The sequence below is a fragment of the Mytilus edulis genome, chromosome 4 (genome assembly GCF_963676685.1).
Source record: "Mytilus edulis chromosome 4, xbMytEdul2.2, whole genome shotgun sequence".
Lineage (NCBI taxonomy): Eukaryota > Metazoa > Mollusca > Bivalvia > Mytilida > Mytilidae > Mytilus > Mytilus edulis.
In genome coordinates, this window is record NC_092347.1 from 54,513,759 (window position 1) to 54,528,455 (window position 14,697).

Consider the following 14,697-nt stretch of genomic DNA (forward strand, 5'->3'; position numbering starts at 1 on the left):
AATTGTTTTAGCACTACAACATTCTTTACGTGTCTGTCCCAAGTCAAGGGCCTGCAGTTAAATGGTTGTCGTTGTTTCGTCTTTGTCATATTTGTTTTCAGTAAACTTAAACTTGTTTGTTATAAATTAGGCCGTTAGTCTGGCCAATTGTTTCATATTTTCATGTCAGGACCTTTTATAGCCGACCTTGCGATATGGGGTTTTCGCCTTGTTTAAGACCTTATAGTTGTCCATAATTGCTTACATTTCAACTTTGGTTGATAGTTGTTTCATTTGTAGGCATACCACATCTCATATTTTTTTATTATACTTTTAGATTATAGACAAATGTACGAAATAATACGTCCGCATACTTTGCCATATTTGAAAAACATGTACCCACACTGTTTTAAAGTGATTTTTTTACTCACTCACCTTATAACAATTGACAAATTCAGGAAAGCTTATATTAATATTCGTGAGTAAACATATCACTTATATGATTTCGTGCGTCTGACGGACTTTACTTGATTGACCTTTATCAGGAAGACTTAAAGCCCAAAATGTGAAAGCAACGAATGTATAAGATCTAAAAGAGTAAAGAGTTTTATGATCAAAGGGGGTCTAAAAAAATGTAGTTATGATACGTTTAGTAAGGACTCAGTAACGACAACATTATAAAGTATCTGAAAAGCGGATTGAGAAGAATCACTCCCAATCGATTCAGATATTTTGCCAGTTAGAAAAAAAAAAACCAGTTTTTAATGGAGCAATATCCAATTAATGATTTTGAGTAAAAAAATTTGAGTGAGTAGAGCATATACAATTTATTCTCTGATTTGAATTATATTGAATGGGACTTACGTTGAAGTTCGTTAAAAGTCATGGCTGCTTTGTAACCAGGTTCAAACACAGAAACCTTCCAGGGAATATTTAGAGCTTAAGTAACTAGTATACATTTTTGTTTAGATGCCAGCTGAAGCACGCCTCCGGGTACGAGAGTTTCACGCTGTATTGAAGACCACCCATTGGTGGCTTTCCGCTATTGTCTGCTCTTTGGTCGGGTTGTTGTCTCTTTGACACTTTCTCCATTTCCATTATTTAATTTTATTCATAACATTTAAGTAGAATTGTTTTGAAGTTACTTTGAAATTTCAAATACGAAGGTCAACAAAGTTTTCACATTTTGTAATAAAAAAATTGGAATGATTCTATATAAACTGTATTTCTTCTATTGCAAAATATAAAGGAGGATTGCTGTTGACCGTCTTCCCATCTTCCCATTTAGTTGTAACAGGTGGCGGATATATAGGTTAAATTGAAAATTTATCTCAACCCTCATACTTTGGCCACTGATTTAATGAGGGATTTTCTTGGGTTTTTTTTCACTAATGAAAAATAAAGGGATTGAAGTTTGATAAAGGACTTATATCTAAAAGTTTTATGGGTGCAATAGAAAAGGATTTCAGTTGAATCGAAACTTGGTGGCAATACTAATCAACATTGCTATCATTTAATATTAATAGTAAATTGATTAAAAAATCAAAGCATGAAAGTACCCCGTTCAGATGTTAAAGATATACTTTTCTGTTCAATTATGGTATGTTTATATTAGCATGCAGTCTTAAATTGTTATTGGTAGTTATTAAACAATTCAATACATTCGAATAAATGCAAGTCTTGTAATCGTATTTTTCGTTCTGGATTTCACCTTGCTACGTCCTGCTACAGCATACATGTCTACTCGGTTTAACAAGTCGTGCATGTGTACAACTAGATAAAATCGTGACCTGGTCATGAAAGATTTATTGTTGGATTTGTTATATAGATTTTGGATTAGAATCGAAAGGTATAAGTAAGTAAGTGTATTTGGATTTTTTTATCAGAAAATGATTTATTTATCTCTCATCATGTTTCAAAAGTATTATGGTGTAAAACAAGTAATTTTAAGGGCATTATATAGATGCAGAGGCATCAAGTGTTATTTGTACATGTGTTGTATTTCTTTGTGGGATAAATTATTTACATACTTTATATTCGTTGTGTAATATGAACTATATATGTACCACAATCTATGATTTAGTCTATGGTGTCTCTCAATAAATTTAGTATAGTATTTTTTTTTTAAAAAGTGTGCGAATCAGATTACTTTTAGTTTCTTTCACGTATCTTTTAACTTGAAAGTTCAAATCAAAACATTGTATGTTTGCTAACAGCTGTTCTTTGATCGAAAATGTAATACTATTTTGACCATAGAAAAGTGAAATATCCAAAATTGTCAACAACAGAAGGTTATTGCACTAAGGCACAGCCCGAAGTGAAATAATTTTTAAGAGTTGACTTTTTTTTAATATTCATCGCTTCTAAGGGGCCACAATTATTTTATCATAACGAACTAACAGTGGAAAGAACCTTTTGAAGCATTGAAAAAAACCGCGTACCTTACTTTATGCAATACAAGTTGTTGAAGTTCAAAAATACATGACTTTGTGTCTTGGAATTTTTCGTTTGTACAATAAAGGCAGAAAATTTTTGCAAAATATTGATGGCCCTGAGACGGACCGAGAGATCTCATCAGCACTAGATGCATGTCCAAAGCCTTATTTTCTCGTCTCTCGATTGGCTTACTGTAACATGAACGTTGCGATTTTGTTTATTTCCGAATGTTACGTCATTTCGATGGGAGATAACTGGTGTTTAAGGCAACCTAAAGTTAAACAAGAGGATGCCGAGTATCAGTAAATCGGATTTTCCTTCAGAAGTCGAACCCTTAACAGTTAAGCAGGTATGGACACATTTAAGCTTAAAACATCTCTGAATTGGGATTGTGATTGTATATTTAATTTAAATTATTAACTTATTAATAATGAAAATGGTAATTTCAAATCTAAACCCCAAGCCGAATCATGTAAACATTACCATACACAACAAAAATAATATACCACATAACAACAGTGACATCTACTTTCATAACACACTTACTTAAAAATAATAGCTATATAAAGAAATGTTGATGCTATCATTATGGTACACGTTTTAAATTGAGAAAGTTGTCAAAGCAGTGATAAAATTGCTGTCATTATAATCTCAACTTAAATCTTTTATCGAAAGATACATAAGCAGATATGTTCTTTAAACAATTGATTATAGTCTTTTTCGTTTTATTAGCTTTTTCATTCAGATGGGGGGTTTTTTGGTTGTTATTGATAGTTTCAATATAAAAATATTTTGGAGAACAATTTCAATCTATACACATACGTTTAATAAATTTCTTTTCGTTAAAAGGCTTAACGAATACCGTTATGTGTAGTAATTTGCACGGGTGGATTAACATGTGCATACTCTGCGGGAATTTAAATCATTCAACAGTTTGCATTCAATCAGTCTATACGTTTAATTCTATTGCTTAAGGTCTGTTTGACTTCCTTTTTTCTGTGTTAAAAAACAATTTTTGTTCTATAGGTATTGTCTTTCACACGTAAAAGATTATCCTTATAGAAATGTACAATTCAATAGATGCACATGCACTCTGTTCAAAGTTACAGTATTTATTCATTTTATTTTTTTAATTCATTTACATGTAGTGGTTAGTTATTTCTAATTTTTGTAATTATATTAGTTTACTCCTTGAATGCCAACATCCTTTGATCTACCGACAATTTAACTGTAAAATTATGTTGGCGTTCAAGGAATAGGTGCCAGAAGTTATCACAACAAAAGTGCATGCTTATCAAAACAATCATACTAATTAAACAGATAGGTAAATACAGGTAGCTAAATCTAGTTCATGTTTGTTAAGTTGTTAAAAATCATATTTTGCTGCTCCTGCTTGAACAAATAGGATTCTCTTAAAATGAAACTTTCAAAAGTGTTGCATCAAAAAATCAATATGTGCATATTGTCAGGACTGTAAGGAATTCCAGTTTGCACAATTCTACAATAGACTCTTTGGACTTTGAAGATCTTTTTTCAATATTTCAAGTTTCAAGTTTCATGTTTATTCCGTAAAACCTTTGTGGATACAATGGTATAACAGAAAACAATAACAACAAAGTAACCCTCTGTCACAGCGATGGTGAAACAAGAGGTTTTCATAGAAACATTTACACATGTACCGGATTGTCTATAAAAATGATTAATAGCAAAGCATTAATTTAACGAAGTAATGTTCCCTTTTCTCTTTAAAGTAGAATATCTTGGTTTCATGTTTAAAACACTGTTAATTGTTAGGTATTTCTTCTATAGAATCGTCTGAGTTCTTTACTGTTTGGTAGTCAAATATTGTTTGAACACGTGGTAGCTGCGATAATTGAGGTTCATTTGTTGATCTTTCATATTGTTGTGTTATATTTCTCTGCTGTATAAAGCTCAAAACATCATGTATATTTTCGTTTCCATCTCCTTTAGTGTTTGGTTTGTACAAATCACCATCAATGTACAATTTGTCTCTTACCATACGTACTTTTCTTTTTTCTTTTCTTGCCTGTTTTGCAACTGGGTATAAAGGTTTTCGTTGTTGTTCGATTTCTTTTGGAAACTGTTCTTTAACTCCGAATTGTGTCTCTTTTAATTTGTATCCGTTTTTTAGCACAATTTCTTTGTCCTTAATTGATACAAATTTTGCTAGTATCGGACGATTACCTCTGTGACCTCTTTTCCAGAATCGATGGACGCATACGAAGTTTACTCTTTTGTCAATTTTCAACTTTTGTTTGATAAAAGAATTAAGTTTATCCTTAGTGTTTTCTTCTGGTTGAAATCGGATGCCAGTAAAGATGAGGTTGGTTTTCATTGAGCGGCACTTGAGCTCTATCGCATCATCTTCCATATAACGCAATTTAGAATCTATTTTTTCACTATGATCATTATGTTGTAATACTGCAGTTTCCAAGCTTGTTATGTTTAAAATGTTCTCTTTACATCGATCTATCACTTTGTGCATCACATGACCAATATTTTCAATGCTCCCTTCAATTTCATTGCTCCTATTCATTGCACATTCGAGGTGCTTTTCAACAAAGTTAACTTTTTCGGCGAGTAAATTCACCGTGGATTTCATAACAGTTATCTTCTCCATTTGCTGTTCAAATTTGACAAATCGAGGCTGAAGATCTTGCACAACTTGTAATAAACTGTCAAGAATCGTAGCAGTTTTAGTGTCAAAACAGTATTCAGACATATTTTTTTTATGAAAAGTCTCAAATTCAACTAAACAGCAAGTATATATATTAAAATCTATATTGAGGTACCGTTTCTAAGGCACCATATTGAAAACAACCTTTAGAGCAATAGGATACTATTGGAGACGTTGCAACGTTAGCGTCGTCAAATTGAAGATCTCGCTTGGTTTGGAATTTTCAAATTCTTCACGTTTACCTTTATTTTCTAGATAAATTTGAATTGCCTTTACATGAACAATCATACTATTAAATACTTCTCAACTAATTCATTCAGAATCACTACCAAAATCCAACGTAAATTTCTAATTTTTTGGGAGCTGAAATGTCGTGGCCTTCGTTCCTTAGCAGTACCTCCGGGTTCTATAGTTGTGTGTGCTGTAATATCCTACCATATTACTGATTAAATTTCTTGAATCTTTGTATCTCGTGTTAGATTACTATTTTGTTCATTTCAGTTTGTTCAGGATATTTTTCTTGGTCATACAATTACACCTTTTTTTTTATTGTACTAAGTGTAAAATAACATTGTTTAGTTGTTTGTCATGTTCGCAACTCATCTGAATTCTATTTACCATGTTTTATGAATTTTCATGAAACTGTTGTAGAGTTTCCAGCTTAGATATTATCAAATTATCTTAATTATTTTTTAAATTTAATTATTTGTACAACCTAAATCTTCATATAGTTTATATATTAACTAATAAAATATTTAAATTGATATGGAACTAAACAAATCTATTATATCCTTTATTTACTTTGAAATAATTGTATTAAACTAAAATGTCATTAATTGTTTTTAATATTTCTTATGTTATTAACATATTCATTCCAAAATATTTTTTTGAAAAAAAGTAATAAAACATTTTGATTTTCTTTATTTCTTTAAAATTCATAATAATTTTACCCCTAAAATCTTCTATTTTTCCATATGAGAAAGTGATAAAATGTTGCATTTCTATAAAGTTCATTATTTCTTTAACAGTTAAATACTTATAAAACACATATTGTTATTATATAAACATCTATCGAAATATTTTTGTTGGCATTCAAGGAATAGGTAACATATAAAATGTTGGCATTCGAGGAAGACACCATTATATTTTGTAGATTGTGCAGGCTGTTGATCATACTTCTAGCTGAGACTTCTAATAAAGAGAATGTGATAAGGACTTTTTTTTTGCGTAACACCTGCCATTCTAAATTTTTGTTCACATGTTATTATTATGTTCCGAATGTATAATTAAACGACTGGATGCTGCAAACCTACATCCCATAGAATATTTGTGTTTTGTGTCATTAAGTCTTGTATAGAAAAGAAATGTTTTGTGTTTGTTTGAAACGGTGAAAAAGAACATACTTTTTATATAATTCATTGTACAAAAATGTAGATGCATGTCTAATTTCAGTGGTAGTGCATTTAATTGTCTCTACCATTTTGTTATTTCAATTTTTAAACTTATAAAATTACACATTTCCCAATTACATAACAGCCTAACACTTTCCAAAGAAAAGATTCAGTATAAACAACCGACAATTGAAATGAGATAAGTACAACATCACATCAAATATAAATTATTTTACCCTACAAATATTTACAAAGAATCAGATCACAAAGCAAACATGGCACAAATGACAATTAAACATATTCAGGACCATTTCTGAGAATTTTTTTATAAATCAGTGTTTCATTGGTTGAGACCATTCCACGTGACATAGAACAAAACTTCATATTCCACTCTGAAAATCATATTCTTCTCTGAGTTTCATATTCCCCTTTAAACATCGGGACTTTCTAGCGCGACTTTTCGCGCAGCGTTTCAAACGATTTTTAAAACATATGCGATAGTGGAGTCACTGCTGTGTTCAAAATTATTTCAGACGTAAAATCAAAACAAAATTGATAAATAATTATCTTTTGATCGATACTGTTTTATGAAAGTATTACATTATATAATTTGTTTTGTCGAAAACAAGCGGTTTGGAAAAATGTATATAAATGAATGTCTAATGTTCAGGTACTTAGTAGTAAACAAAGTATAAACAGGGGAATAAACATTCATTTCCTTTGACGTAGCGAGATAAGAAGATTGTCACCCTCGAAAAGTCATATTTTCTTGATTGAACAAATCTTCATGTCTCCATCAGGCACGGGAAATAGTTGTATATTGTAACATTATTAGGATTTGCTAATCTTTAAGTAGAATTATAGCGAATTCCTACATTCAAGAAAGTGTTCGTCATATTTTTCAAAATAGAGACATGGACAACTTTTCATACTTTGACACTATTAATCTTGAATGCACAATTAATTGCGATTCTTTTAAAGTAGCTACACACCAATCATATAAATTCAACAAATTTGGATTTTTTTTTTTTTACCTTTTTTTGTTATTTCAGGGGTCATATGACATTTCTCAGATTAAGAAAGAGAAGATAAAATCCAAGGTTACATGTCATTTCCGTCTAAATGGTAACAGCATGAGGTAGGAATCAACCGAAAACCTAAATTAATTATATTACAGATCAGGTCTTTTGAAGAAATCATAATAGAGGATTACAAGGTAAAAAAGAATAAATCCTAATAAACAGCAAAGGCAAAATCAAAAGCACAAACATATCAAACGAATGGAAAACAATCGTCATATTTCTGACATGTAATGACATTTCCTTATGCAATTTCTAAAATATTGCACTGAATTAATTTAAACAAATAATACATTTCCCAGCTCCCTCAGTCAAGACTAACTTTAGATAGTTTGGTATATTCTTTAAAGGTGATTTTTGGTCATATATCTCCTCAATTGATTTCCAATTAGCTTTCAAATTGTTGATTTGCGCTTTTCCTGTAAAAAATACCATATTTAAACGTGTTATTTATGTAATTGAGAAAACTGTTTAACCTAAAGATGTATTTTAGAAATATAGCAATGCATTAATCACTTTGTAATTACGAAAATCGCATTAAAATACCAAATAAAATGATAAAAACAATCATTTAATTTTTGAAAATCTAGATGTTGCGAAAATCTATTTAACGACAACAATTAAACAACCGGATATGACCATTAAGTCAAGTACAGAGAAAGATTAGAATGAATACACTAATATGAGAGTTTGAACTAATCAAAATGATAGAATGAAATTCAAAACAGTGTGGCTGTGGCCATTGATTGACACATTAAATTCATCCATTGACTGGGACAATTTAGGTGAACGTTTGTATGTAACGACCACCGCTCACTCTGTACTTTTTAAAGACACTTAAACTATGGGGTCACCAAAGGTTCTCAACACCTTAATAAAGTAATTCGAAAAATTAATCAGAAATAACACGATGTTTTGATTTATATCAATTATATAAATCAAAACATAAAGGTTATTCCTGATTAATTTTTCGAATTATTTTATAATTAAAGGCGTAAAAAAACCTTTGGTGACCCCACAGTTTAAATGTCTATCGTAGATACGTCGTGAACAGTGGTCGTTACAGACAAACGTTCACGTAAATTGTCCCAGTTAATGGATGAATTTAATGTGTCAATCAATGGCCACAGCCACACTGTTTTGAATTTCATTCTAAAATCAATTAAAAGCGATACATTCACACTATAAATCAAGGATTGAAATAAAATAGAAAGACATCCTTTTTGTTTCAGAAGAGAATTGAGAAAAAATCGTTTGAAATTGAAAGGTGGATGGATTAAAAACAATGTGTTTTGTTTATTAAGATAATGAATAAAATATGTGTCCAACGAACCTGAATGGTCGATTTCTAAAAAAAATATAATTCTCTTTGTTTGGAGAACTTTGAGAACTGTGGAAATTAGATATCATGAACATGAATATTGTGGTCAACAAAATGCAAACAGTGAAGAGCATTTCTCACTATAAAAACAAGCCGTTCTATCGACCAATTTCAAATTGATATTCTATGACAAATGATAATAAATTCCAACAATAAATACGATGTTCTTGTGTATAGTTTTATGTACACTTAACCAACACAATGCCTACTGTGACTATCGACTGCTTGTAGTCAAAACCTACATATAAACATTGATTTTTATCAATAAGAACGAGTTTAGTCTAAGTGCATGTTGACTACACCAACACCACACAGAGTTTAGCTCAAAGAACACGGCCTACATAGTCAGTATTATGACAGTTGTTATCAAATAGATCGTTTCTATGATCTTCTATGTATGTTGCATTGGCGTTTGTTTTTGTTGCACTTCAGTTTTTTGGTTCTTCGGTTTTTTCCTCTTGTGTTTGTTGTTTCCCCCGGTTAAAGTTTTTAAACCGGATTTGTTTTCTCTCAATCGATTTTCAACTATGTATACTAAATAGACTTACAAAAATAGTTTACACTCAATGATTTAAGGGCGGATGTATAACCTTTTTCGAGAGGGTAGGGCATAACAACTCACACCCAAACTTAAGTATAAGCTCGGCTGCCTCTCAGGGAACGCCAGCGGCATCCAGACAAACTAGTAACCATTATTTAGAAAAGAACGCTTAAAGTGGCGTTACATACCGAAAATTGTTTGACAAATTAATAAAGCTTGATAGGCCCATAATTATATTAACAATGTAAAGATTAAAGAAGGATTTCTAAGATAAAAATCGAAGGTTACTAGATTAAAGCTGATACTATCATGATTAAAGTTAATTATACAAGGATTAGTGTAAGTTTTTGAAGATTAAAGTCGACAAATTGAAAAATTCTAAATAATAGTTTGTCCCATCGATTATGTATTAACGCAGCTTATTATCATTTCTAAATATTTCCAAAGTAATTATATCTTATGTCATCATTTTTTGTTGATGCACATATTTGTCAACCTTAGACTTAAGATAATGATTCAAAGGGGACTTCTGTCATCTAAAGAATAAACACAGACTTAACCTTGTCAGTACATTAATCCAAAAGACTTTAAAGGATAATGTCGATGACAAAATGCAATTTAGACAGGTTCGTGTTCAAAGACTTAACAAAATGTTTGAAAGGATTTCCATTCCTTTGCTTTTTTATTTTTATGTAAAACAAAATCCATATATATGCTTGTATACTTATGATCGTTTTCTTTTATGAATACCTTAATTTGTTTTGCGTGTAGTAAGATAAGAGAGTATTATGCTCTATATAAACAGTGATGAATTGTTCGTATCAGGAGACTATGATCAATATAAACAGGATTTTCTACATTTATATATAAAAAAAGTGTGTGTCATACATTCAGGTACAGATGGTGGTGTCTGTTATGATCATATTTGTTTTAGATTGATCCAATGATCTACGAGATCAACAACCGAAGAAGTTCTTGACTTTGGGCATGCACATGACGAAACGCGCGTCTGACGCAAATAAAAAATTTCAATCCGGGTATCTATGATGATTTTATTTATGAGCATAAAGGCTGCTTGGTAAATATTTGGTCTTAAACAATAGATGTGTTAATGAAAAGCTACAAAAGCTTAAAAAAATTGGAAAAGTGATTTTAAAGAGACTATCAAAATTTATCAACAACACCAAATTAACTCAAGAAGAGTTATTACAGAACCCACCAGTGAATAATTTTATAAATCTTGATATAGACAATAAATAAAATAAATTATGTCCGGTAGAAATAAAAGTTAACTGATTCAAGGTATGTGTATTGTCAAAGTTTAAACATGTTGCACTATCAAGGCTCATTTGTTGATGTTTAATTTGATATGCCAATCCCATCAATAGACGTGACTAACACATTCTTGAAAAGGTCCTTTAAATTACATATTTTATGGTATGTTAAGTGTATATGGGTGATAATTGTAACAAAATATGATCAATATTAACATGTTGTTATTGAAAAGTCAAAACGTGTAATATAAGTTATTATTCATTATTTATATTGATATTATATGTGGTGTATATATGCGATGATTAGACATCAATAAAGAGATGATATATCTTGTATTGCAATATGGCTTACTCGAATTATATTTTGAAGTAAGTCACAAAAGTAAAAATCTTCATTGTTTATGTTTGTGTTGTAAACATATGTTTACTGTCTCAATAACCCAACAAACCAACATCACAACTCACGAATCAGTTATATATGTTTTTGCATGATTCACATTACAAGTCGTAGTGAACTATTTTGAAGAAATGTGAAACACAATATCTTTTAAAGAAAGATAGTTATTTAAAAAAGTATATAAAAAATTCTGAACTCTTCTCCAAAGTTGAAACCAAATTAAAAAAGGAATGTCTATAAAAATACAAAATCTTACACTTAAAATTTGTAAAACAAGAAATTCTAGTTATTAGAATATATTAAAAAATCACAAAAAAAAACCCAATAAAGTAGAAAACGAAAATCAACTATACAACTCAACAAAAAGAATCTATTATTCATAATACTATATTGATACAATCGATTATATTTTGGTTTCAATAGTTATAAAAAAAATGCCAACAACAACAAAAACAATATCCAATCTCACATAGATCATATTCAAGTAATGTATATAATGATAGTACCAGAACATAATTTGAAATACATCGTGGTGAACTTACCATGTTAAATGAAATCCTTTCTTTGATATGGTGACTCCAAAGCACTTTCCTCTACCTCGTTCATAAAAACCGTACGACAAAACAAAAGAAGCATAGGAAAAATAAAATTTTACCTAGATACTCCAATGAAAGTTTTATAATTGAGTATATACACAAGACAAACGTTACTTTCACTTTAGACACACAAGTTTCACCTGAACTATTTAAATAAGTTATGTGCACAGAAAATAAACTGAAAAGAATTCATATGGGTACGCCAAATGTATGTTTTTCCTACACATGACTCATCAGTGTTACTTTGTATTTTGGAAAAAATAAGATTTGTCATATTTGTGTACGGCACTGATGGTCATTTCGTCGCGACCAGTATTCTTATGGTGTGCCTGGAGAGTCAATCTTCGGTATGAAATCTGACATTCCAAGTCGATGAAGATTAGAGTTTAATGGATCTACCATGTGCGAGACAAGATCTCAAAACCTTAGTGTTGACAGGGTGATACAGGACCACTCGGACACCGAAGCCCTCAAGTATGTGTCGAATAACTTTGCCATTTTTTGTGTTATTTTTTTCTCTTGGGTCGAATAGATTCTAACAATCGCATAATATTGAAAGTCTTTTATTGACTATAACTACTTTGCATTAGAGGAGTTCTTTGAAGCTCTTTAAGTCACTTTGCATTCCGCCAATGGCGTCCCTGCAACAAAAAAAATAGTTGCAGAATAAAATATTAAAAAGTTGAAGCATTTTATGTTGTCATGAACATTTTTGTATAGATACATAGGTATTTGTATGGTCAAACTAGTGATAAACTTATAAAAATAATTAATCTTTCCATGGCTTACTCCGGAGCATATGAGATCACCCCTAGTTTTTTATGGGGTTCGTGTTGTTTATTCTTTAGTTTTCTATGTTGTGTCATGTGTGCTGTTGTTTGTTTGTCTTTTTCATTTTTAGCCATGGCGTTGTCAGTTTGTTTTAGATTTATGAGTTTGACTGTCCCTTTGGTATCTTTCGTCCCTCTTTCCTTTGAGAGTCATCCATTGCAACAACAAAAACTAAGGATTGAATTCCTGTAGTCATAGATAACCCAAATGATTTTGACTTTTCTGTTAGGTACCTTTTTGGTCATATACCATTGCAAGTAATCATGCATCCCGGCTTTCAAAATTTGGTTTGAGTGTTCTTTACGGGTATATACTGTTGGTTTAAATAAGAATTCATTAGCTGCTTACCAAAACACAACTAGAAATCCATCTTACACAATGAAGCTCAAACTTAAAAAGTAAAATCACAAAAATACTGAACTCAGAGGAGAATTCAATCGGAAAGTCCATAACACATGGCAAAATCAAATGACAAAAATCATCAAAAACGAATGGACAATTGATTTGTTTTTGTGTAAAATTTACACCACAGAAGTTTTCTGGGTGGAAGTTGCCTATCTGGTATTTGAATTTTAATCTCTTCTTTTGAATATTTTTTATGTATGAAGACCTATCGTGGATTGTTAACGATATGATGACAAACAACATCTGATAAATTGTTAGAAAACTAACATTAGTAAAACTATATAAAAAAACAACTAAAAAATATGAAGAGATATACACGAACTGATTGCAATAGATGTCATACTGTCTGTGAGTTTTTTATTGTTGTCTGAACATTCATTGATGACAAATACGACACTGATATGACTTAGTTGTAAACATTAGCAAGATATTAGGTAAGCAGAGCGTTTTGTTACTAATTTTTTTTAATACATATAAAAAAGAAGATGTGGTATGATTGCCAATGAGACAACTATCCACAAAAGACCAAAATAACACAGACATTAACAACTATAGGTCACCGTACGGCCTTCAACAATGAGCAAAGCCCATACCGCATATTGAGCTATAAAAGACCCCGATAAGACAATGTAAAACAATTCAAACGAGAAAACTAACGGCCGTATTTATGTAAAAAAAACGAACGAAAAACAAATATGTAACACATTAACAAACGGCAACCACTGAATTACAGGCTCCTGTAATTGTATATTTGTGTTTATCAACAAAATCTTTATGTATCACCAAGAAGAAATTGAATGGATGCTGATTGTTACGTTTGTGACATCTATCAATTATCTATTGATACCAAACTAGTAACTAAGACATGATATACAATACGCAATTATAGATAAGGCATATGGATAAAAAAGATCTGATATTGGGTAAATGTCAATTACTAGTACATGACAATGCTATTCAACTTGGTACTTTATTTTTCTTTTATTTATATTGTTTTGTTTGAGCATCACTGATAATTCTTTTGTAAACAAATCGCGCATCTAGCGTACAAAATCGTTATCCTAGTATCTATAATGATTTTATCAACATTTTGCTATGTATATATATGTCAAAATCGTACTAAAATCAAGTAAGTGTGAGTTTCAGGCATGGAACGCGTGTTTGTTTGTGTAGTTGGTGAGCCATTATTAGCATTATTTATCAAATTTAATAATTTAGAATCCTTCAAATACATCTGCGTCTTCACAAAATCACGAATTCGTTTTTTAAAATCCGATTGAGGATACTACCAAAATATTAATGTCTGGTCATATCATGATCTTTTTTTCTTTCTCGATGTTTCCATATATTGACGATTCGAAAGAAAAAGCTATGACACACATAATGATTTCAGCTTACAAATTTTCAACTTCAATTTCAATTGCTTGACAGTAATAAGTTTTGTGCTTCAAAATATTGCGTTCACATATTTCGAACTGCCCTAAAAGAATAATAAAAATTAAGGACTGAACTTGATAGCATATACAGTTTAACGGTCTCACCACGAAACAGTTAAACTTATCAATATTTATTTGTGTCGCATTTTTTCTAGCGATCTTTTGATACCAGAATAGACGTCCGATTACAATGATCACACTGTCTTATTGATTTACTTTTAGATTCATTACACTGTCCTCTTTATTAACAAAA

At 30.7% G+C, this 14,697-nt stretch overlaps 1 protein-coding gene and 1 long non-coding RNA gene across 2 annotated transcripts; both read right to left on the reverse strand.

Annotated features, from left to right (window-relative positions):
* Positions 1–4,198: 4,198 nt before the first annotated feature.
* On the reverse strand, positions 4,199–5,158 carry LOC139521441 (uncharacterized). Its single transcript, XM_071314915.1, has one exon. The coding sequence runs from the start codon at positions 5,156–5,158 to the stop codon at positions 4,199–4,201; it is 960 nt and encodes a 319-aa protein (XP_071171016.1).
* Positions 5,159–7,776: 2,618 nt separating this feature from the next.
* LOC139518470 (uncharacterized) lies at positions 7,777–11,901 on the reverse strand. Its single transcript, XR_011663363.1, has 2 exons — positions 11,719–11,901; positions 7,777–8,002 (listed from the first exon to the last, which is right to left on the reverse strand). It is a non-coding gene; the product is annotated as an uncharacterized lncRNA (long non-coding RNA).
* Positions 11,902–14,697: the final 2,796 nt, after the last annotated feature.